Here is a 23,804-nt window from a genome sequence, read left to right as displayed (position 1 = left end):
GGATCCATTTTGGATCATGAATGCCATCCAAAACAGGTTGGTGGCCATGGAAAGAAATCAAGCTGAGAGATTTCAAAATAGAGGAATTGAGAAATGGCAAAAAAGAGGACCTCCCCATGAGCATAGGCCACCAAACCCACTTGAGTCTACTAATTTAGTTGATGATTCTATTCCTTATTGTAGACCTTGTGAGGAGATGCATGAGGAAGCCACTTGTCCATATGTGAGAAGGATCATGGAAAGTGGAATGGCAGGGACAAGTGAGCAAATAAATTTGGTTGGCAAAGAACATCATTTATCCATGGAGAATTGGATGGAGGTTATGGAGAATAGTCAAAGGGTTAATAGGAAGTCTCCATCCTCCTATAGTGTGAATAACTTTGATGAGTTGGATAGGATCACGAAGTTATATGGAGAAAAGCCTTCATCAAATCAGATTTTAGAGATAGCCAAAGATAGAGGTTTGACTTATCAAAAAAGGGGCAAGGAACAAGAGAAAAGTAAAAGTGCCCCAAAAGCTTTCACTCCACCTACATTTGGGTTAAATATTGACTTGGGAGGTTGGATTAATAATGCAAAGATTTTGGTACCTATGAATGAAATCTTAAAGATTCCCTCTCACAAATTTAAGTTGTTAAAAGCCCTTGATGCACCTCATGGGAAAGAAATGTCGATTTTTTCTAAGGATGGATTTTAGGATGCCCCTATCATCTTGCAAAGTAGTGATATGTGTAGAGGTAACAAGGACCACCAACCATTTTTTATTACTTTATTGGTCAATGGGTTACTTTTGCACAATTGTATGTTTGATTTTGGGGCATCATCTTGTGTCATGATTAATAAGGTCATGAATCAGTTGAACTTGAGTATTTCTAGTCCTTACCACAATATTTGTGCTATTCATTCCAAAATTATTGAAGTTTGTGGTTTGATAAAGGATCTTCAAGTCCACTTGGCAATACACCGTGATATAATGATCACCATGGATATTGTGGTGATCGATGTTCCTAATGCTTGGGGTATGTTGGTGTCTAGGTAGTGGGGAGTTGATCTAGGGGGTAGTTTGTAAACGGATTTAAGTTATGCTACCGTCCCTAATAGTGAGGGACACATGGTTGGATTGGATAGAGATTTGGAGAGGAAGTATCATGTGGAAAACCCAAAAAGGCTCTATAATGAGATTGTATACGAATATGATGACTTTGGTAGCTATGCTATTTTGGCTAACTCTATTGCCCCTTTGGAGGAGAAGGTTGAAAATATAGGTGATTGGATTTGGCATATGAACTTTGATGGGGCCTATTCAAAGTTTGGTAAGGGTGCAGGAATTGTTCTTACCTCACCCCTTGGTCATGTATTCAAATTTGCTTATAGACTAGAATTTGATGCAATCAATAATGTAACAGAGTGTGAAGCTTTGTTGTTGGGCCTTGAGCTAGCAAAAAGTTTGAGGATTAAATTGCTAAGCATCAAGGGGGATTTTGATTTGATCATTCATCAAGTAAATAATCAATTTGCATGAAAGAATGATAGGTTGAAGAGGTATCGCAACGTGGTATGGGATAACATGGAATATTTGGATGCATTGGATCTTGATCCGGATTTAAACAGGAACACAACAAATTACAGAGATAACCATAAATACAGAGATGAGATAACCATAAATACTGAGATGCAACGGAATACTTCATTTCATTACTGTAAAATACTGAAATGTGCTTACAAACAGAAATGGAAATAAATCAGCTAGGGCGATGGTAGCTTATCTCTGAGAAGAGATGTGGCGGCTACATGCCTCTGAACTGTTCTAAAACTGTGTTACAATGAGGCTCGAAGGCCTATTTATTGTTGAGAAACAATGGAAAACCCTTCACATCCCAGAACCTAACCCTAGAAGATGAAACGCCAAATTGTGGGCCCCGTTTGGGTAAATTGGTACATCAATTTCCCGGGGTCGTAACTTTGGCATACGATCTCCGTTTGACGCGTACAATAGCTTGTTAGAAAGATCTATCCGAGCACTACCACTTTGGGAGGCAACATCTGTCCATGGACCCATGTTGCCCCAGATTTCCCAAAAAACGTCGTTTAGGGCCTCAAAACGGCTCCAGAAGTTCAGGACCCGAAAAACTGCTAAAAATAGTAAATTGTGCTACAATTTAGGAAACTGAAAATGCTGAAAGAGACATTTGCGGGGGTCCAAATGGGATAGGTGGGTGGCCACCAATATCCACCTGGATCATTCCTCCCCCCTTAGGAAGCAATGGTCCCCATTGCATTGAGTTCCTCCCTGAGATGAGGAAGCTTCTGCTGAGCTGGGTCTCTGGTGAGTTGTTCTGCAATCTCTGATGTCTCCAGAAATGGTGGGAAGCATGGTTGACGACGATCCACATTGAACACTCTGTGCAAGCCAAGGAATGGAGGAATGTTGTGCTTCGAAGCATTGCTGACCGTAGCCTTGGTACTGGTGTAAGGACAATGTCAGAGTGGTCTGAGTTTCTGATGGGTCCTGGTAAGGCGTTCTCTTTGCAGATGTAACCAAAATTTGTCGCCCACCTGAAACTTGTGTGGTACCCCTGTGGGTGAGGAGAAGTTGTTCCTGTGTTCTGTCATGACCGTATCCCTTTGCTGCTGCTGCTGCGTGGAGGAACCCTTTGCAGGGGTCATGGATGTAGCAACGATCTTCCCCTTACTTTGGGAGTGAACCAGACAGATGAATTTCCTAGTCTGGGAGATGAGCTTGCTGCCTTTCTTAGCGGTGATCAAAGATGTGGCGGTAGGTGGGGCTACCTCCGGTATCCTGTATAATGAATTATTCAAAGAAATAATGACAGCACGAGGCCTTGATTCATACACAGCATGTCGCCTCCACAAGTATGGTTGGCTTAGTAATACATCACAAACATCCAGAGGTGTAACATCACACAATACCTCGTCTGTGAAGGGCTTGATGTTGTAGGGAAGGCGGCACTGCTGGCGAACTTTGAGATCTCGTCCTTCATGAAGCCACCCGATACTGTATGGCTGTGGGTGTGGTGTAGTTGGTAGGCCCAACCGCTTCACGACCTCTGCTGAAATAAGGTTCTTTTGGCTGCCATTGTCGACAATGAATTGTAGCGGCGAACCCTTCACCCACATCTGTGAGTGGAAAAGACGCTCCCCTTCCTCTGGATTTTCGGGCTCACCTTTCTGGATCTTGGCGATGGCAACAGTGGCGCTGGGATCCGCATCAATGATCTGCTTCCATTTGCCATTCCCCTTGTCGGGTTCTGGCTCAGGGTCGAAACATGCATCTGATTCGAAAGCCTTCAACTCAGCCACCAGCGACTGCTTGGTCCGACACTCACTTGTGTTATGAGTGGGACTCTTGTGGAACTCACACCACTTCCTTGTGTCCTTCTTCGGCTTCATGGTGTTGTTCTTTTCTTGCGGCTTCGACGGGTTGTCTTGGGTCACCCCGCCTTGGCTTTGTCCTTTGGGCTTCGGATTTGTAGATCCAAAGTCTCGCTTCTTCTGTTTGAACTTTTGCTCGATTTTGACAGCGTATCGGTACGCCGTGCCGAGCGAGGAGATGTTCAAGAACAACATCTCTTCCTGGATGTATCTATGCAGGCAGCCACGGTATTTGAGTACCAGATGCAGCTCAAAATCTTTGATACCCAACTGTGTGCGAAGGGTATGAAAAATGTTTGTGAACTCTGGCACATCTTGGTCTCGTCCCTGCCGCAGTTTGGTCCATTTGATGTATTTGTCCTCGTAGTTTTTGACAGGGTAGTACTGCTCCTTGATGGCATCCTGGAAGTCATTCCAAGTGGGTGCGACTAAAAATAGTGAGCCTGTACTTTCATCCTTCTGCTTGCAGTAGGTTTCCCACCAGTCCTTGACGTGGGGGGCTGCTTTGAGAAGAGCGAAAACAATCTTTTCCCGATTTGAAAATTCATGAACAGAAAAATACCCATCTAGCAGATTTAACCATTTATCTACGACATCTGCGTCTATTTGACCCTCGAAGATGGGGATTTCAAAATTAACTTGTACCTTCAACGATGTGGCATTTCCAGAGTAGCTGTTAGAAGCCGATGCGTCGCTTCTGGGTAGCCGCTGAAGGATCTGCGCAAAGCTATCCATCATCGCGTTCCTTTGCCGCTCTAGGGCTTCTTCGAGCAAGATTTTGATAGGATCTCCTGCCCCCTCGTCTTTCTTCTCATCCGCCATGGGAGGTCGTCGAGATTTGCGAGGCTGGTCTTGCAAAGGTTCGACCAGTTCAAGCCCTAACTCCTTATATCCCGACCTCGTTGGGGACATGCAAAGAAAAACAGAGAAAAAGCAGACCGCTCTGATACCACTGATCCAGATTTAAACAGGAACGCAACAAATTATAGAGATAACCATAAATACGGAGATGAGATAACCGTAAATACTGAGATGCAGCGGAAATAATACTTCATTTCATTACTGTAAAACACTGAAATGTGCTTACAAACAGAAATGGAAATAAATCAGCTAGGGCGATGGTAGCTTATCTCTGAGAAGAGATGTGGCAGCTACATGCCTCTGAATTGTTCTAAAACTGTGTTACAATGAGGCTCGAAGGCCTATTTATTGTTGAGAAACAATGGAAAACCCTTCACATCGCAGAACCTAACCCTAGAAGATGAAATGCCAAATTGTGGGCCCCGTTTGGGTAAATTGGTATATCAATTTCCCGGGGTCGTAACTTTGGCATACGATCCCCGTTTGACGCGTACAATAGCTTGTTAGAAAGATCTATCCGAGCACTACCACTTTGGCAGGCAACATCGGTCCATGGACCCATGTTGCCCTAGATTTCCCAAAAAACGTCGTTTAGGGCCTCAAAACGGCTCCGGAAGTTCAGGACTCGAAAAACTGCTAAAAATAGTAAACTGTGCTACAATTTAGGAAACTGAAAATGCTGAAAGAGACATTTGCGGGGGTCCAAATGGGATAGGTGGGTGGCCACCAATATCCACCTGGATCAGATCTTCAAACAATTCCGAGAGAAAAGAATAAGCAAGCTGATGAGCTAGCAGTGTTTGCATTTAGTTTGCAACTTGCAAAGAACTTGGTGGATGATAAAGTAAATATGGAAGTAATATTTAGACCATGAGTTCCTGATAATGTAGAGCATTGCCAAGTATTTAGTGATGAGAGTCAAGCGATTCAATTTTTAAATAATATGGAGGAATTTACGAATTTTGAGGTTGGCTACAAACAAGAAGGACGTAACTATGAGGAGTGTAAAGATGTGCTCTTTCCCACTCTTAGAAATTGTTGAGAAATCTATAGGGCAATAATTAGGATGATTTTATACTTGATAATTTCTTGTGATGTCTTTTTACTTATTCTTACTTATTATCTTATTATTATGTTATTCTTATCATCAAACAACTATGAAAACAAAAAGATCAATAGTACACAGGAACACAAAATATAGGTTGCAAGCCAGGGCCAAAACCTGTCCAGTTGAGAGGAAAACCCGCAAATCTCCTCTTCTTATAGATTCTTCAATTGACGTATTCCAAGACCTCTAGACCAAGACCAATATCGTGTTCCAAGACCAAGTCCAACCTTCTTGATTATGTGCTTCCTTTGTCCAAGTTAAACCCAGTCAAATCTCTTCTAGCAGCATAACCTCGACCCCCAACTACATAATTTCGGTCTCTACTGCAAGTCTGAAACTTTCGGCCCCTCCAGCAACTATTGCCTTCGCACGTATGAGCTGATTTAGGGCTTCCAGGGCTTTTCTTGACCTTCGCTTGAGTTTCTGCTTCTTTTAAGGCTTGAGGATGACCTAATGAGCCTTCCTTCGACCTTCTTTCTGCACTTTCTTCAAATTCAATCTTGCAGCAGTAAAACCCTAGCCTTCTTTCCTTCGCACGAGTGAAAAGAGAGAGAGAGAGAAATAACCCAAATGCTTGTCTTCATCCTTCTTCCTTCTTCGCTGGCTTTCTGCTTCTTCTCCTTCGCTTGTTTGATGAGAGGGTGAATGATGTCTTAAGGAGGTCGAGTTCCCTCCTATATATAGGCCTTGAAAGTGGACGAAATGCCCTAGAATAGGTTGACTTCATAGTTGCTAGGCTGACTTGGTCTTGGAAGGTATCTTGACACTTTAAAATACAAAAGTAATTCTTTTTACAAGTTACAATGTGCTTGATGGGGTTTTCCTTATATTACAATGACTCTTTTGACTTCTTGACGCTAGGACAAATCCTAGAAGCACTCAATGGGTGCTTGACCTCCAAAATAAAAGACTTTGAGCATGAAACCCATGCTTCTAAAAAATAACAATAATAATTTTTCTTTCATTTTACAATATACAAGAATCAAAAGTACATTTCATATTTATGAAGACCTAACCTAGTTACAATTTTTCAACAAAAATATAGTAGCCATGGAGCGACTCTTTGATAGGCATAATGCCACAAAGAGGAAAGACGAGAAAAATATCGACGTAGGGGAATTCATAGAAGTAAACATTGGTACTATCCATGATCCAAAGATTATCAAGATAGGTAAAGGTACCACTAAAGAAGAAAAGAAGAAATTGGTTCATTTACTTCATGAATATAGAGATGTGTTGGCATTCTCTTATGATGAGTTGAAAGGATATAAGGATAATGTTATGGAACATACTATCCCTCTTAAGGATGAGAATGCCAAACCCTTTAGGCAAAAACTTAGGCATATTAATCCTAAGTTGACCCCCTTGGTGCAAAAGGAGTTGCAAAAGATGTTAAAAGCTGGAATTATTGCTCATACTAGGCATTCTACATGGTGTTCTAACTTGGTTATAGTAAGGAAAAAGAATGGGTCAATTAGGCTATGTGTGGACTTTAGAAATCTTAACTTAGGCTGCAAGAAAGACAATTATCCTTTGCCTAACATGGAGACTTTGTTGCAAAGGGTAACAGGATCGGCTATGATGTCTTTGTTGGATGGATTTTTGTGGATATAATCAAGTTACGGTGAAGAAGGAGGAGAGACATAAGACTACCATCACCACACCATGGGGTACCTTTGAATATTTAAGAATGCCTTTTGGGTTGACTAACGCTAGAGCAACTTTTCAAAGGGCTATGGATTATGCCTTTAAGGGCTTAATTGAGAAATTTATTGAGATATATCAGGATGATCTAATGGTGTTTTCAAAAGATGGAATTTCTCATGTTGATCATCTAAGGCAGATTTTTGATAGGTGTAGAGATTATGGAATATCCCTAAATCTTGCGAAATCTATTTTTGTAGTGATCTAAGGGAAGTTACTTGGTCACATCATCTCTAAGGATGGGATCACGATTGATCTTGAAAGGGTTGAGGCAATTTAAAAGATTCCTTTGCCTCGTAATATTAAAACCCTTCAATCATTTCTAGGAAAGATCAACTTTCTTAGAAGGTTCATTCCAAATTATGCTAAGGTTGCTAAGCCTATCCAATCTTTTTTAAAGAAAGATGCTAAGTTTTTTTGGGGAAGTGAGGGTAGGAAGGCTTTCCAGGAGATTAAGGATTCCATAGCAAAGGCACCTGTACTTGTTAGCCCTGATTACTCTAAGGAGTTTATGATTTTCTCTTTTGCTTCTGAGGATACCATTGCGGGTGTGTTGCTTCAAAAGAATAATGAAGGGTATGAGCAACCAATAGCTTTCATGAGTAGGTCGCTTCAAGGGTCGGAGTTGAAGTATAGTACCATGGAAAAGCAAGCATATGCCTTAGTCAAATATCTTAAGCAATTCAAAACTTATGTGGGATATTCTAGAGTGATTGCAAAATATATCATGTCCTAGTCATTTAGTTGGGCATAAGAGAAGAGCATTAAGATTGGAGGCAACTAAATATTGCATTATGCAGGATGGTTTGGGTTGGAGAAATCCAAAGGGGGTAATACTTAGATGTGTTGATTGTTGAAAAGTGTAACTAGGTTCGGTCTTCATAATGACATGTAATTGTGATTTTTGTAAATGATGAAAAGGAGAAAAATAAAATTATTATTGTAATGCTTGCTTCATGGGTTTCATGAGCAAGAGATATTATTTTAGATGGCTCCCATTGAGAGCCTTTAGGATTTGTCATTAAAGTAAAAAAGAGTCAATGTCATGTATGAAGAACCCTTATTGGGCATATTACAAATGTATATGAATGAGCTTATAGAATTGTCTAGAAGACCTCCAAAGACAAGCACAAGTTCTCCTCTTCAAGTCGACCTCAAGATGAAGTAGAAGACTCATGTCGGCTCACCCAAATAGAGACACAACTGTTTAGATGTTTCATGTCAGCTTATTTATGACAGACATACTACTATATATAGGGACCTTAACCTATTCCACAACGACACAAGTTCGAATCAACTCTGAGATTCGGATGGCTATTTTAGAGAGGAAGTTTCGGTGCCCTAACAGAGAAACACAGTTCGGTGAGAAGTCGAGTTCAGTTTACCTATGTAATTCGAATCATAGTTGCAGTGACAAGTAAAGTCAACAAGTTCAAATAACTCTCTAAAATTTAGGTGGACAAGTGCAATGACAAGTTTGATATCAATTCAGGAAAGAAGCTCGGATAAGGGTACACAGAATCTCGGTGTAATTGCAGAGATTACAGTGCGGATTGGAGCAGAGAAGGTAGACAAAGTTTCGGTGATACCACAGTGACATCCCCTCATTGTCTTGATGCTATATCAAAGTAAGGTCTCGGTAATATGACAACGAGGAGGTCTCACAGTAAAGGAGATCTCGGTGTCAAGACAGTGATAAGATCTTGGTGGTGACAAGGTCTCGATGCTAAGAAGGTCGAAGTGGAAGAGGAGTCAAGAAGAAGGTTGACTGTCAAGAGAACTTGTGTCTTGGTCTTGGAGTGGAAAATAGGTCAACGGTCTTGGTATTCGTCAATTGGAATATCTATAAGAAGAATTTTGTGTGGGTTTTCCTCTCAAAGAGTGAGAGGTTTTGGCCTTGGCTCATAACCTACATTCTATGTCTCTTGTCTATCTTGTTTATGCATTGGTAGTTGTTTGATGAAGAAGTACATTAACAACTTAAGTAAGAAGAAGATCCTAATCTAAAGAAATGAAAAGTAGTCACAAGCAGTTACTAATTAAGGAGAAATCACCTAATACTTGATGCACTCAATATCTCAACATGGTATCAGAGCTAAGGTGACAAAGTCAATGAATGGCATCTTATCAAGGGACACTCAAGGATCGAATCTCGAGAAAGACACCAAAGCAAGTTGAAGGATATCAAAGTAAAGTCGAGATCTACATCGAAATATCAAACCCTAGATCAAAGAAGAAGTCTACACCATCAAAAGTTTTGGATCCTCTAGTCATCATCTAAAGACCACAAAGACCCTCGTCAAGTTGAAGAGATCTACAATGCAAGGTAGCCCAAAGTATAGATATCCAAGAGAAGCATTTCTAGGACTAAGATCACATCATCTTGGAGAAAGTTGAAACCCTAGAAGCATTTCTGATCTGCACTCATTCACCATCAAAGAAGTCGAAGTATCTTGAAGGCTAGTTATCCAAAGAAGGCTAAAGGCATTGTCATCATCTTCAAAAGGTTCCAAGGCAGTCTCCCCCTCATTGAAGCAAGGACCTCCTTATCCTTAAAGATCATCCGAGGAGCATCAAGACATCTTCATCAATCATCATCAACAAAGGGATCAAGTTGAAGATTTTATCTTCACTTGACAAGTAAGTATCTTTTATTCTATAATCTAAATCTGATAAAATGACTTTGTTTGTAAGGAGATCTATAAGCTGGTTGGGTCATCAAACTTCCTTGCATGGAAAAGGAGGATAGAAATAGTCCTCGAAGAAAATGAAGTCATTTGGTCATATCAATCGAAAAGTCTCCAAACCATCCGAAGGTCAAGCATTATCTGAATACATGGAAAGGGATCAAAGGGCTCAAGAGATTCTTAGGTCCCCTCATTCCCTATATAACAGGATTGGAGGCATCAAAAGAGATAAATGATAAGCTGGTAGAACTGTTCTCTGAAGATGCGATAAGAAAGGTCATATCACTTAGATCTGATCTGCATAAATTAAATATATCAAAGGATAAAAAGATATATTCCTAAGATCTCAACTGCAAGATCTGGGAGAGATGATATCGAATAAGGAGATAATCTTCGTTGTTCTAAATGAACTAACTAATGAACAAGATAACAAATGCCTATGAACGCTATCCCATTCAACTTGTGGTTTCTATGCAAGATAGAAGAAGACAGGTTGAGGGAAAATGGTGTTCAAACATTTGCCGGAAGGAAGGAGAAGTTTGGAAAATTTGGTCCTCAGAAATGAAATAAGAACATAGCTAAGATTCAATGCTATGGATGTAAAAATTGTGGACATTATAGGAAAGATTGTCCTAAGCTCTAAAGGGACAATAACAAAAGAGAAAGAGAAGAAGCCCATATCATTGAAGAAGTGGAGGAAGTTGAAGAGAAGAAATCCAAGGAAGAGGAAAAACATTAGAAGTAAGAGCTCGTGACATCACCATAGGAAACCCTGGAAACCCTTTCCCAAGGATGGAGTGAAGAATGGAACTTGCTTGCTCTTTAAGCAAGGGACTTAGTCCTCCAGGAGTAAGGGGTGAGGATTGGAGGGTTGAGAGAGAAGGAATAGGCTTATAGATGAGGTTCTCAATCCCTATAATCCTTGGGAAAATTGGATTCCCAAATGGTCCTTGACAAATAATTTTTATTGAGAAGTGGGACCACATGGGGCCAAGTGGACCCAACCTAGGTTCGGGGATGGAATGCAGCAACCAATGATGTTACTATCCTAGACAAGGTGAAGGGAAATGACCAAACAAGAATATTTACTTCAAAAAGTTGAATTGATCCTGTTGAGGTCTAGCCTTGGGGATGCCTAGGCAAAATTCAATCCTAGAGCTAGGGCTTGGGATTCCCAGAGATTCCACTGTTAGAATTGCCTCAAATTTGGAGGAGAGGGAGGGGACCCACCAACGTAGTAGCCTGTAGGAGATCGAAGTTTTTCCTTGGGTCAATTCCTAGGAAATTGATGCCCTAGGTGACCTTTGAGGGCTAGACCTGGGAAAAAGTGGTAAAAGGTGAAGGAGATGACCACCCTTTTTAGGGATCAGTTCCTAATTCACTTAGGGATATGGAGTCAAGGATGATGGTGAGAACGAACTTGGTTTCTTGATCAAGGAGGTCAGGAAAATCAACTTCATCCAATGTTGAGAGAAAGAAAAGAAAAGTGACCTTCAAGCATTTATACTTGAAAGCAAATGATGCAAGCTAATCGAGACAAATAATCTCTAGGACATTTCATTCATATAACATTGGCCCATACATTAAATTCGCTGAAACATGCTTAATTCCACATTTCAATTATGCAACAACTAGCCCTAATTTTAGGAGTATGCAACAACAAGAATAACAACGTTAAAATTCACTTACAATGTTATAGAGTATATCCAACCAACATTTCGTTTGCAAGACAAAGCTCCAAGACGAGAAAAATAGCCCAAATCCATACATCAAAATTCATCCATCTCCAAAAATATCCTCCAAAGAAAAAAATGCGAAGTTCTCTATGATTAGAGAGATCCCAAGTCCAGTGACTATCCAAATGAATGTATCTAACATCAATATATAGCCTCCTAAGGAGTTTGAATTAGCCTATAGGCCTACATTAGCCCCTAATGATAAAAAATGTGCAAATAAAACCCCTATTGGTGACAAGCCCACCAAACTAGCTCACAAGTGGAAAAATAAGACTCACAAGGGGCCAAATAATAATATGTACATGTTGTGGGGCCCTGCAAAGGCCTAATAATGTCTTGAAGTGCCATACTGAGGAATAAATTCCTCGGAATGTGATGGACAAGGGGGTCTCCTCTTGTTCTCCAAGTAGTAGACCTGTGGTGCTCCCTGTGGGTCTGAGGACACATAAATGACCCCATGGGTCTCCATATGAATTGGAGATGCCTGTACATCCTTTGCAAGGGTCTGAGTGGTGTAATGAATGCAGCCATGACATTGTACAAGTCCTGGGACACTTGCCAAGAGTGTGGGGCTCCTGTGGGGGCCTGCTAAGCATAATGTACGAAGCATATCACCATCATCCCATAAGTGGATCGTTAGTAGTCTCTGAGCATCGATGAAGATCTGTGGAGTGTTGTCTGCTGCTGTGGAGGCCAATGGCTCTCTATGCACACCCTATATGTGCCTATGTAGACCTATCGGGTTAAGATCCCGCAAAGGGAGACCAAACCCAAATGGAAACCACCTATAATCTTGCATAAGATCCAATGTGTCCCCTAGGCTTCCAGTACAACCACTCATTAAAATAATCGTATAAAAGGGTTTATAAACCATGGATAACAAAGTGGGCACTTCATAATGGCATGCCCTTCTGTAGTGGGCTTTGGCATGTGCTAGTGTCTCCAAGCTCCAAAGGGGTTAACCAAGTACCTTATTAGGTGGTTTCCACCCTTAAAGGGGATAGTATGTCCAAGGTACATCCCTCTAATGGGGGTGGCAAGTGATAAATAAGTGGAATGGAGTAGGGAATGAGAGGGGCAATCCTGGGCCACATATTGGGGCATAGGGGTAGCTAGATAAGGGGAAGCCCACACCTAGGTATGTAATGTGTAGGAGGGAGAAATCGTGGTACATGAGGTGCCCCGACCTTGATTTTTACACCCTTCTTTATATGCCTTTTGCCTTTTATGAATTTTCTTTAATTAATTGCTCGGGGCTCAAAGGACAAGAGCATGATGTGTAAGATATAGCAGTGATTACCCCCTTTTAGGTAGGGTAGTTCATTGCCTTCCAAGGGTTGGGACAATCATGGGTTCCTGAATGATAAAAGAGGCTCATCTAGGGCCTGTGGAACCAGGGTGATGACCATGGATTGGAGTAGAGCCCATGTATTGGATTTTGCCCACTTGCTAATTATTTTTGTCTCGACCGTCTTTTGCATCTTGTGGTACAATTTCCTGTTAAATGTGGTCAATTATGCTTTTTTCTTTTTCTTTTAGCTGCTTCAACCTTCGGGGCATCATTCTAGGCCTGAACCAAGGTGGGGGCAAGGGGATAGGGAGGCTGGCCCTATGTGGACCCAGAATGGAAATGTGGACCTAGGTGGGAGAAATGATGAATGGGGGTATAGTGAATGATAAGGGAGTAATATATGCGGATAAAGGAGCGAGACCACACACCCAAAGTCGGGGTTTCCCAAGTAGTACCACCCTAGAACCAAATGGTCAATAAAGGAGATCCCACAGGACTAAGATCCAAGGGTAACATCCAAAAGAGATCAAGGGGATAAGAGCACAAACTAAGCCCACCCTTTCCGCCAAATCCCCCCATCAATCCATACCCAAAAGTATCCATGATAAGTAAACCCAATACTCAATTACCAAATGACAAGACATACCTTTAGATTTGGGAGGCCCACCTTCAAACATACGATCAATACAGGTGGGTGAAGGACCACATGGCTGGCTCAGGTGGCAGAGAAATGGCACAACGAGCTAGTAGGAGGTTGGAAGGGGCTGCTGGCTGCCGACTGAGGTTCATCATGAAGAATTTTTTTTCCTAGAAATATCACCCACGAAGTGGTGGGTAAGAGGGTCCACCCCCCTTGGCTTTAGCTAGGAGAGAGTGTAGACAGAGAGAGTTGGGATTAGGCGACAACCCCTTCTCTGAGCTTTGCCACCAAGGCCACACCTAGTGGGGTGGCTGGCTCAGGTGGTAGAGAAATGGCACAACGAGCTAGTAGGAGGCTGGAAGGGGCTGCTGGCTACCGACTGAGGTTCATCATGAAGAAACTCTTTTCTTGGAAATATCACCCACAAAGTGGTGGGTAACAGGGTCCACCCCCCTTGGCTTTTGCTAGGAGAGAGCGTAGACAGAGAGAGTTGGGATTAGGCGACAAACCCTTCTCTGAGCTTTACCACCAAGGCCACACCTAGTGGGGTTGAGGAATTTTCCCACATTTACTTAGGCGTGTAAGCGAGGCGGCAACACTCCTTAACATCTTTGGCGAAATAAGCAAGAGATAAACAAGATTATAAATGATGACATTTACAACTAGTATTTCTAGGTCCTTTGTCTCAACCCACTTGGAGGATGTGGTGGTTAAGGCTTAAGATGGCATTCTACACTGAGCACTTCAAAATGTTGAGAAACACTTGCATTGTTTGACCCCCTTACAGTACAATGTTGGATAAACTTGCTTAGGATCCCTATGGGCGAATTTCAAGTGGGCTCACATAGACTTGGGGTTGGGGTTTGTTGTAAATGTAACTAGGCTCGGTCTTCATAATTATCATTGTACTTGTATAAATATGTATTTCATGTAAAAGTAAAAAGTAAAAAAATTTAAAAATATTTTTAGTCAAAGAAATGTAATTGAGTCAAAGTCACCTTTGGACTTTTGTAAAGAGAAAAGAAGAATTTTTATTAGGTCAAAAAGGTCAATTTATCATCCACAAGACCAAGTTGGCCCTTCCGGACAAGTTAGCCTAAAGAGGCAGTTATTTGACCTCCTGGCCATGTATAAATAGAAGGCAGTTCGACCCCATTTGCTCACCAACTTATCACATCGATTTCTGTGCAAGCAAGAAGAAGAAAATCAGTGAAGTCAAAGGAGAAAGAAAGTTCTGTTTTCTGCCCTAGTTCTGCTCACGTGCAAATTTATCTGAGAAATTTCAGGGGGCTGAAATTTCAGGGAGGCCAAAATTTTAGGAATTGACCAGATTTCAGGAGTTTGACCAGTGTTGACTTTTATTGACTTTGACTTGTTGAAGAGACTTGGAGGAGAGCTGACTTGGGATCTTTGTGGTAGTCTTGGTTTTGGTCTTGGGTCTTGGATATCTCACTTTGATTTGATTCTATAAGAAGAGGATTTTCTTGGGTTTTCCCCCTTGTGGGGTTTTTGCCCTGGCTTGGAGCCTATATCTTTGTGTTCTTGTCTCTTGTGATCTTCATGTTTTGTACTTTTTGGTAATTGCTTGTTGAAGAAGAGAACATAAAATTTAATAAGAAGCGAACAAACATTCACAAGTAATTATCAAGTAAAAGAAACCTACCCTAATCTACTAGCATCTTGGTTTCTCAACAAGGCTGACCATTAGATTCCATGGGAAGACATGATCTGTTAGTTATGTCACTTGTAGGAGATTGTGAGGGAGGAGCTTTTTTGTTTTGGTGCCCTATCTACTACGAGATACATGGTTTGTTCTATAGCCTCTTTAGGGAGTCTCAAAACTCGCTTTCTATCTTCTTTCACTACTCGAACCAAAGGTGTTTGGTATTGCCTCTAAGGGAGGCATTCGAGCTACCTTTGTCTAGGTTTAAGACACCCCCTAAACTCGACACAACTCATACAACCATGTCCTTTTTTCTCGTTCTACCAACAAATAGGGACATCAAGGGGGCAACAACCAACTACACCATTTTGATAGAGCTTAATTTGTGAGATCCCAAGGGGTCTCCTACGCCCATGTTGATGAGTCCCTTGCAGAGTTGCTGATCTAGATCTCAGTCAAGGATTGTCCTTCCAGCAGGCAGACCTCCTGTCCCATAAAACGACGGAAAGCTGCTCCTATAAGACAACAAGACATATCTCATAATATCTCTTCTTCTAGTCATTTGATATAGTCCTATCATGAGGTTCTTTCCTTTGGCCTTGGATTGTAGGAGAGGCACATGTTTAGAGGTGGATGGCCCAAAGGAGTGTAGTGCCTCCTTATCTGCTGCAGGCAAATCCGATTGCCATTGAGGCACATACCTTTGGTTGGCATCCCTCTAGGGCATGTTGCTTGTCACCCCCAGTCGTTCATGTTTTACTTCAGTTTCTACATCAGCACTCTCTTGTTTGGATTCTGGAATTTAGTTTAGGTTTTATCTTCTTTCTGTTTTATTATATAGGAGTGGTTCTGTGCTGCCAGTGTATTGGTACTTCATATTCAGCAGTCACATTGACTTGTTTGGTGGTCATTCAATAGACATTAATACAATTATCTTACCTTATCTTATCTATGCTCTTCAGTTAAATAGATCAACTTGCATACCTGAAGTTTAAATTCACTATTTTTCTTTTAAAAGTGCAAGTGTGTTTCCGTTATTGTTGCATGTGCTCTCCCTTAAGGTTTTGTTTAAAAATTGACTTCTTTTTTATGTTTAAAGTCGGAAGTGTGAAGTTATTACCTTGACAAATGCAGTTTTCTCATATTTCGACGTGGAACTTGTACATGAATAAATTTAGTTTTTCAGAGTTAACCCATGCCCTAAAGTGAGAAAATTTTACAGGCTGCTGTAGCTCGTGGCATTGCTGGGGCTGGCTTGGATGTTATTCTATATGGGTGAGTTCATGTTTATTAAGGTACTTATAAGTTATGATGTGCATTGCACCCTATGGAAATCCGTTTATTTAAGATCACCAAGAGGTTTTTTTAGTGGTATTAATTGAGCATCATTGTCATTTAAATAAGTTGTGGAATATTGGTTTCTTGATATTACACTCACTTTATTTTCTGGTGAAACTGGTACTATATCCTTTGAGCAAATTATTGGTTCACTGTTCCAAAGATTTTGGTTTTGTTAGTTTACATTTTTTTGGAGAAGGCCATCTTGTAAAATGATTGCGTTGGTAACTTAATACACTATTTGATTTTCTTTATAAGCGAATTCCTTAGCATTCATTTGGCATTGCAGGTTGGCATCTACTCCAGCAATGTTTAACAGTACACTTACTAAGGATGAAGATTCTCTTTGCCCTGTTGATGGCTCCATTATGATCACAGGTCTATATTGCCTTGTATTGGTATATCGGTTATCCTAAGTAATTTCTCTTTGTTTGGGGAGAAAAAGACAACCATATGATTCTTGGTTATAAAGGATCAACAAACATAGTGAATATATCATTGTCATTCTGGTTTTTCTATTGCCATTCAATAGACTGACTAGTGTTGAAAAAGGAGATAAGATACAATGCATTTTAACTTCTTAAGTAAATTCTATAACCATCTTTATTGATTAGTATTGATGACAATATGCCTTCCTCTTGTTCGTAATTTGGATGGATGTGCATTCTCAGTTGCTCATAGTGCATATGAAGGGATTTGAAGGAATCTACTCTTTGATGATTGTTTAACATTGTAGGAAGGTTTTGAAATTTTCCTCATCTTGTCATTACAGCTAGCCATCTTCCATACAACCGCAATGGGTTTAAATTTTTTACAAGTTCTGGCGGGCTTGGCAAAGCGGATATTACAGACATTCTGTCACGTGCGGCACAAATATACAATAATTTTTCTGAAGATATATTGAATGCATCCAAACAAGCTGCTTCTAATTTGTTGAGAAGGGTGGATTACATGAAGGTTTACACGTCAGATCTAGTAAAGGCTGTTCGTAAAGCAGCTGGAAATATGGGTAGGCTGCATAGTGTATTTTATTATTTTAACATAATCAAGCTCATACAAGCCTGCTAATTAGTTCTTTTGTTAGTTTAACTAGGCAAGATATATGCATTACGATTTGTTTCTGATTTCATGTTGTATCAAGTTGTTTTGGTTTTGTGTTAGGATTTCGGCACTAAGGTCCATCCTATTTATTATTGTATTGCACATTGCATTGTTTCAAGCTATATGAGAGTTATTGCTATCATGATGAGTTGTATCATTTTTCATGTGCAGAGAGACCACTTGAAGGATTCCATATCGTTGTAGATGCAGGAAATGGTGCAGGAGGATTCTTCCCGGTACGAGTACCTCTAGTTTGTAGTTTCTCACATTTTCAGCTCAGGATTATATGCATATATTCCCTTCATGTGTCTAGCTGTGTATTTCTCTTTCTTCTATTATATCTGACAGTCCTCGTATATTTATCTGCTGTGATATGTGTGTATTTCTTTAGGAAAATATTATTTCTATAGGAATTATTTTTCCTCTGCATAAAATAATTTAACTGGCTGGAGTAAAAAACTATGAAGAAGATGTTATGACTATAATATATAAAAATAATATAAATAATAGAAACAATAATAATCATTATTAATTAAATAATAATTAGTTATTGAAGAGACATATCCCAAAGGACATACGGCCTGGAGTATGCCGTAAAACTGCTTCTGCTTGGCTAAGAGCTCGTCTTCCTCGGACGTAAGGAAACAGGTTAACGGCCCAAGACCCAGAGGCATCTGGCAGGAGTGAAAGCCTGCTCCCTTACGGACCACCAGCGGGTTATTACAGGTGGCGTGGTTTTCCTTGATAACAGTGATGAGTCAAACCGACATTCGCGGATAGCAGCCAGAGATGGCTGTCCTCACTGTTGGTTTGACACCAGAGTTTGATAGGTTTTGCCACCTTCGGAAAAAAAAAAAAAAATATCCCAAAGGACATGACTATTTGTGAAGGGGCACCTTGCCTAGTGTATAAGCAGGGCCCTCATTTGTAACCAGCAGATTCTTCATTCATACATTTATACAATATATTCCTTATTCCTAAATTGGATTCTTTTACTGTATTCGAAATATTTTGGACTATCTGATATGGACTTTGTTTGTTATATTGGTATTAGAGCCTCATTCTCTGATCCCGGCCATTGGCCAAGTTTTTATCGCATACTTGAAGATTTTGGAGTTTCTCCTGCTTCTTGACAGTTGGTCCGATTTCGGCCTTTCACCACCAGAAGTTGAAGATGACTTTTGGTCATTATATATATACATATGGCCCTTGGTCATTAGTGATAAAAATATACATATATATCTATTATATAAGAGAGAAAAAATTATTTTAGGCATATATATATATATATATTAAAAAAATTATTATAGAAAAAAATTAAAAAATAAAAGAAGGAAAAAGATTAAATAAAAAAAAGAAGTTATTGTCGTTAGCCGTTGTCCTTGCTGCTACTCCCTATCGACTGCCCGATCGTCCAGTCTAGTTCGAATCACTGCTGTCTAGTCCAGTCTGAACTGCCGCAGAGCAGTCGTCGTAATAGCAAGCTGCGATAACCCTCATCGACTCTCCCCACGCCACCGCCAGATCCTTCGTCGAGTTCGATTTCCTTCATATCCTACCAACCACCAAATTTAAAAACCATTGCAATTTTGTATTGGACAATCACTGTTTTTCTGTGCCGCCCCACCTGTTCGTCGTACAGTTGTACTATCCAACAATCATACATTCATCATCAATGAAATTCATAAACATCTCATATGAATTTTGAGTAGTACCCATATAGCCGCGACACATGGTATCACGTCCTTTTGTTTGGGGTGTTATATTCAATGCTTTAAAAACTGGAATCGATGACTAGACCGGTCCACCTAATGAACCGGGTTTCAAACCGGAATCGGTCGAACCGGGACTGGTTAGGTTTAAACGAACTGATTTTAGAAAAGTACATTGAATAATTAATTTTTAATGAAACAAAACTATTTTTAAGATTTAAAACCATGATTCCAAGCCAATAGAGACAAAATATGCAAAATTTGCTCATTTATATACCATGTAAAGGTGAATATATCAAAATGGCACGGAGTGCAATACATATCATTGACAAAATACATAAGCAATGAGGCTCTAAATGGCCTATAAAGTCCAAAAACAATGTTGCAAGCTATGCGGCCATTGGCCTATTACAAGTCTACAGAGTACACATGATCGATCATCAGGTTCATCGCCACTATTAAACATAGGATCATCATCAGGAGCTACATAGACATCATCTGGTTTAGAGTCTAAGGATGCCTCAGCCTGATCTGCAACCTCAGTAGCAATGCCACCAATAACAAAAGTAGTGGACCTAATGGAAGCACGAGTTTGTCGACCTGCATGACTAGTGCCTTCCATTGGTTCTTTGCCTTTCCTTGATGCCGCTACTGATCCTGGTTCTGATGCTGCCACCAAATCTGCTTCATCCCCTGCTAATGCCATGTCGATATCAAAATCAGCATCAAACACAAGATCTTCAGTCTCCTCCACCCATTCTGATGTTGGATCAATATTGTCCAACACAATGGGATCTAGATCAGGTGTTTTGTTCATCATTTGGTTCCTCCTTAGTCGAAGGTTGTATTGCACGAAGACAAGATCATTTAACCGTTTTTGTTCCAAACGGTTTCTCTTCTTCGTGTGTATGCGCTCAAAAACAAACCAATTGTGCTCACAACCTGAAGCACTGCAAGTTTGGCTGAGGACTCTAATTGCAAACTTTTGCAATTGAGGACATTGGCCACCAAATGACTCCCACCAATGTGCTGCAAAGAAAAATATATTAATTAGTTACTTAGTTCATTTCATTACTTATTTACAAATTACAAGTATTTATAGACAATTTGAATTGTAAATTTGTAAACAATTTTAACTTGAAAAGAAAAACAAATTGGAATTTCTTACTTGGTTGATCCACATCTCTTGCCATCTTTGCCAAAGGTACCACTTGCCAAACTGAAAACAGTAAGTTGTCTATGTATTTCCAACTGGTCTACATGGCTAGGGACCATGCGCTCCAAGCAATCAAACAATCTAGCTCTGATCTCCCCATCCTACAGATCTCCTAGCTGAGCTTTATAATGATACTTTGGGTTCAAAACATACCCAACTGCATGTATAGGACGATGGAGTTGATTGTTCCATCTGTTATCAATGATCTCCCATATACGGCCATATTTAGCTAACTTGCCCTTGTAAGTTTCCTGTATCTGCTCCTTTGCTTGATCCATAGCCTCATAAATGTAGCCCATGGCCAATTTTTCCCCATCCACCATCCTTAGCACCTTAACAAGGGGCTTGGTAATTTTCACAAGCTCTACAGACCTTTTCCAAAAATAATTGTCAAACACTTTCTTTTTGGTGTCTTTGCCATCTTGTCTACGAGCCCACTGAGATTCAATCCAATCATCAGAAGAAAACATTTTCTGTAGGTTTTTATGTTGACCATTGAGACATTGCAATGTGAGGAAGTGAGTTTCAAATCTCGTAATTGCATTCTTAACAAGCTCTTTGCCCCCAATGTTTTTCCTCATTAGGTTCAATACCCATGAGTGTTTGTAAATGTATTTTATAATGCACTTGGCATGCTCTACAGTGTTTTTTACCCACTCCACTTTGCCTATGTCCTCAAGCATGAGGTCTATGCAATGTGTAGCACATGGAGCGCAAAATATGGTCCTATATTTGGAATCAAGCATCTTTCTAGCAAGAACATAGTTTGAGGCATTATCAGTGATGACCTGCACAACATTCTGCTCCCCAACATCCTGAATAATGCCATCCAAAAGCTCAAGCAGAAGGGTTGCATCCTTCACCTTATCAGATGCATCAACTGATCTCAAAAACATGGTTCCTTGAGGGCAAGAAATAAGGAAATTAATGATAGTGTTGTTCTTTCCATCGGTCCATCCATTTGACATGATGGAACAACCTGTTTTGAGCCATGAACCTTTATACTCAACGAAATAATCATCAATGGAAGAAATCTCTTTTTGCAAAAGAGCTCCCCTCAAGTCATTCATACTAGGGCCTTTGAAGCCCTTTCTTGCAACTATAACAGAGTCCCACATAGCTTGGTAATAAGGTGAGCGAGCAACATTAAATGGGATATCTGAATCATACCACCATCTAGCAATGTATTGATGAGAAGTTTCTTTGCATTGTTTTTTCCAATGTTGATCCAAAGTGGGTTGATGATTTGGCCGGGAGGAAGTGGGATTAGAAGAGGCAATGTCGGGAGAGAGTGAGAAATAAGTTTGAATGTTTGTTCTCTTTGTCGCTTTTGATAGTTGGCCAAAAGAAGGATGAAAATAGTGAAAGGGGTCATTGGTGGAAGGGATAGAAGAGGAGTCTTGAATCTCATAATCATCATACCCACTCTTTTTCATGGCTTCTAATAATTCATTCTGCCTTGCAATGTCATCTTGGATGGCCTTCTCCCTAGCCTTATCCTCATGAAACTTTTCAAACATGGAAAGGTATTCTGCCGTAATAGGACCTAACACTGCATTTGGTGCATCACATGGCTTTACTTGGCCTCTTACCCCAACCAAGTGTTGTTTCAATCTAAGAATACCCCCACCTCCAATAGGTTTATGGCATAATTTGCATATCATTTTTCCATCAATCACATCACAATGAGCCTATGCACCGTCCCTTCCTTTTGGAGCGATGTTTGTTTGAAATAATTATAATTTGCAAAGAAATCTGCCATTTAAAAAAAATGCAGCTAAGAAACATGGAAAACCAAAGCTAAATTTAGGAAAACAAATGCACATGTAGCCTACAAAATTTGATAGCATAGAACTAGAGATTTGATAGCATAGGTGATAGAAGTTATCAGTTTATAACACATAAAAAAATTTAATACATGGACAATAGTCAAATGAGGAATTTTCAAGTGAAAATCTTTACCTGGAAATGCAAACTAGCTTCCTTAGCCTCCTCTTGAAGATGCCAACTCCATTGACAACTCCAAACTATCTCCAAAATAGCTCCAACTCCAACTCCAACTCCAAGCCTCCAAGATGACTACTCCAACAAAAATTTAACACTCTCCAAGCTCCCAAGCAAACTCACAAATACTCCAAGTGAGATGTGTGAGACAAATGAGAGGGAGAAGGGCCTTTTAAAGGCTTGGAGAGGGTGTTTTTGGAGGGAAAGGACCCTTACTTTCCCTCCAAAACACCCTAAGCACCTTGGAAAAATCACTGCGTGGGTCCTTCGCGGCTGTGGCAGCTAACCGACCGGTTTGACCACAAACTGGCCAATTAGGACGGAACCGGTCAGTTTGACCACAAATCGGCCGGTTAGGGTAAAAGAATGGCGAAATGATGGGTCAAACTGGGTTTTTCAGCTGTTTGACCCGGTGGACTTGCTAACTGGCCGGTTTGATCGGTTACCGGTTCAAACCGGTCGGATTTTAAAACAATGGTTATATTAAGAGAAATAATTAAGTTCAACATAATACATAGGAGAAAATAAGTTATTACAATAAGTGTATGCATATCAAGTAAAAGTTCTCATTTAAAGTCAAAGAGTTTAAAAGCTTTATTGATAGTTAAAAAAAATTAGTAAAATTAAAAGAAATAATCTCTACAAAACAAAACCGCAAGAGTTAAACACTTGAACTCTCTCGATCCTTCAGTTATGTGAGGACATGTCGATCGGAAGGAAATATAGAATGAATTATTTAGGATTACACGACTCAGCATGAGGAAATGCAGAAATCCAGATATTGGCCGGAAGGTAAGGCCCAAAACGCTAATCCATCCGCTTGCAACAACTAGATGATGGGAATTCGATTTTTAGTTTTACATTAATCCTAACCGTTGAAAAAGCCTTTGTTGGTAGAGTAATCCATTTACCAGTGTGAAACTCGAAAAAGTTCATTTCTTGGTCTATCGTACAGTGCACGAGTTGACGCAGGTAACACGGTGTTGTTGTTGACCTGCCATCCATACGAATCTTGGGTGGATCCCAACGGATCCAGATCCAATTCTGTATCCGATCCGGGGATCCAACATCTAGGCCTGACGGATCCAGTAACAAATATTTTTTCATCATATTTAGTTCTGTTAATTTCTAATTGCAATAATAATATGACGGTTGCTGGTTAGGTTCCTCATTTCACTTTAACAATTTATCCTCCTTTAGATTTTGTGCAAATCCAAGGGAAACCACACGCATCGCTGACATCATATTTCAGGGACAGGTTGCCCAAGTTTACCAGGAGCAAAGCATTGACTGTCGAGGATCATCTCAGCATGTTTCAGAAATTCATCAATGATTTGGAAATAGAACATG

At 40.3% G+C, this 23,804-nt stretch overlaps 1 protein-coding gene across 3 annotated transcripts in view; it reads left to right on the top strand.

The window, feature by feature from the left end:
• LOC149225175 (phosphoglucosamine mutase family protein) overlaps positions 1-23,804 on the top strand; it is a 248,949-nt gene that overhangs the window by 143,624 nt on the left and 81,521 nt on the right. For all 3 annotated transcript variants that reach the window (XM_089376975.1, XM_089376973.1, XM_089376974.1), the window contains 4 exons: positions 16,306-16,358; positions 16,711-16,799; positions 17,194-17,430; positions 17,694-17,758. In XM_089376975.1, the coding sequence (XP_089233101.1) occupies positions 16,306-16,358; positions 16,711-16,799; positions 17,194-17,430; positions 17,694-17,758 (444 nt within the window). The remainder of the gene's footprint in view (positions 1-16,305; positions 16,359-16,710; positions 16,800-17,193; positions 17,431-17,693; positions 17,759-23,804) is intronic.

Source organism: Pinus tabuliformis, chromosome J (genome assembly GCF_031772625.1).
Source record: "Pinus tabuliformis cultivar Carrire ecotype Pingquan chromosome J, CPIR1, whole genome shotgun sequence".
Taxonomy (NCBI): Eukaryota; Viridiplantae; Streptophyta; class Pinopsida; order Pinales; family Pinaceae; genus Pinus; species Pinus tabuliformis.
Note: the sequence above shows the minus strand (reverse complement) of the source record. Positions and strands in the feature narration are given on the sequence as shown.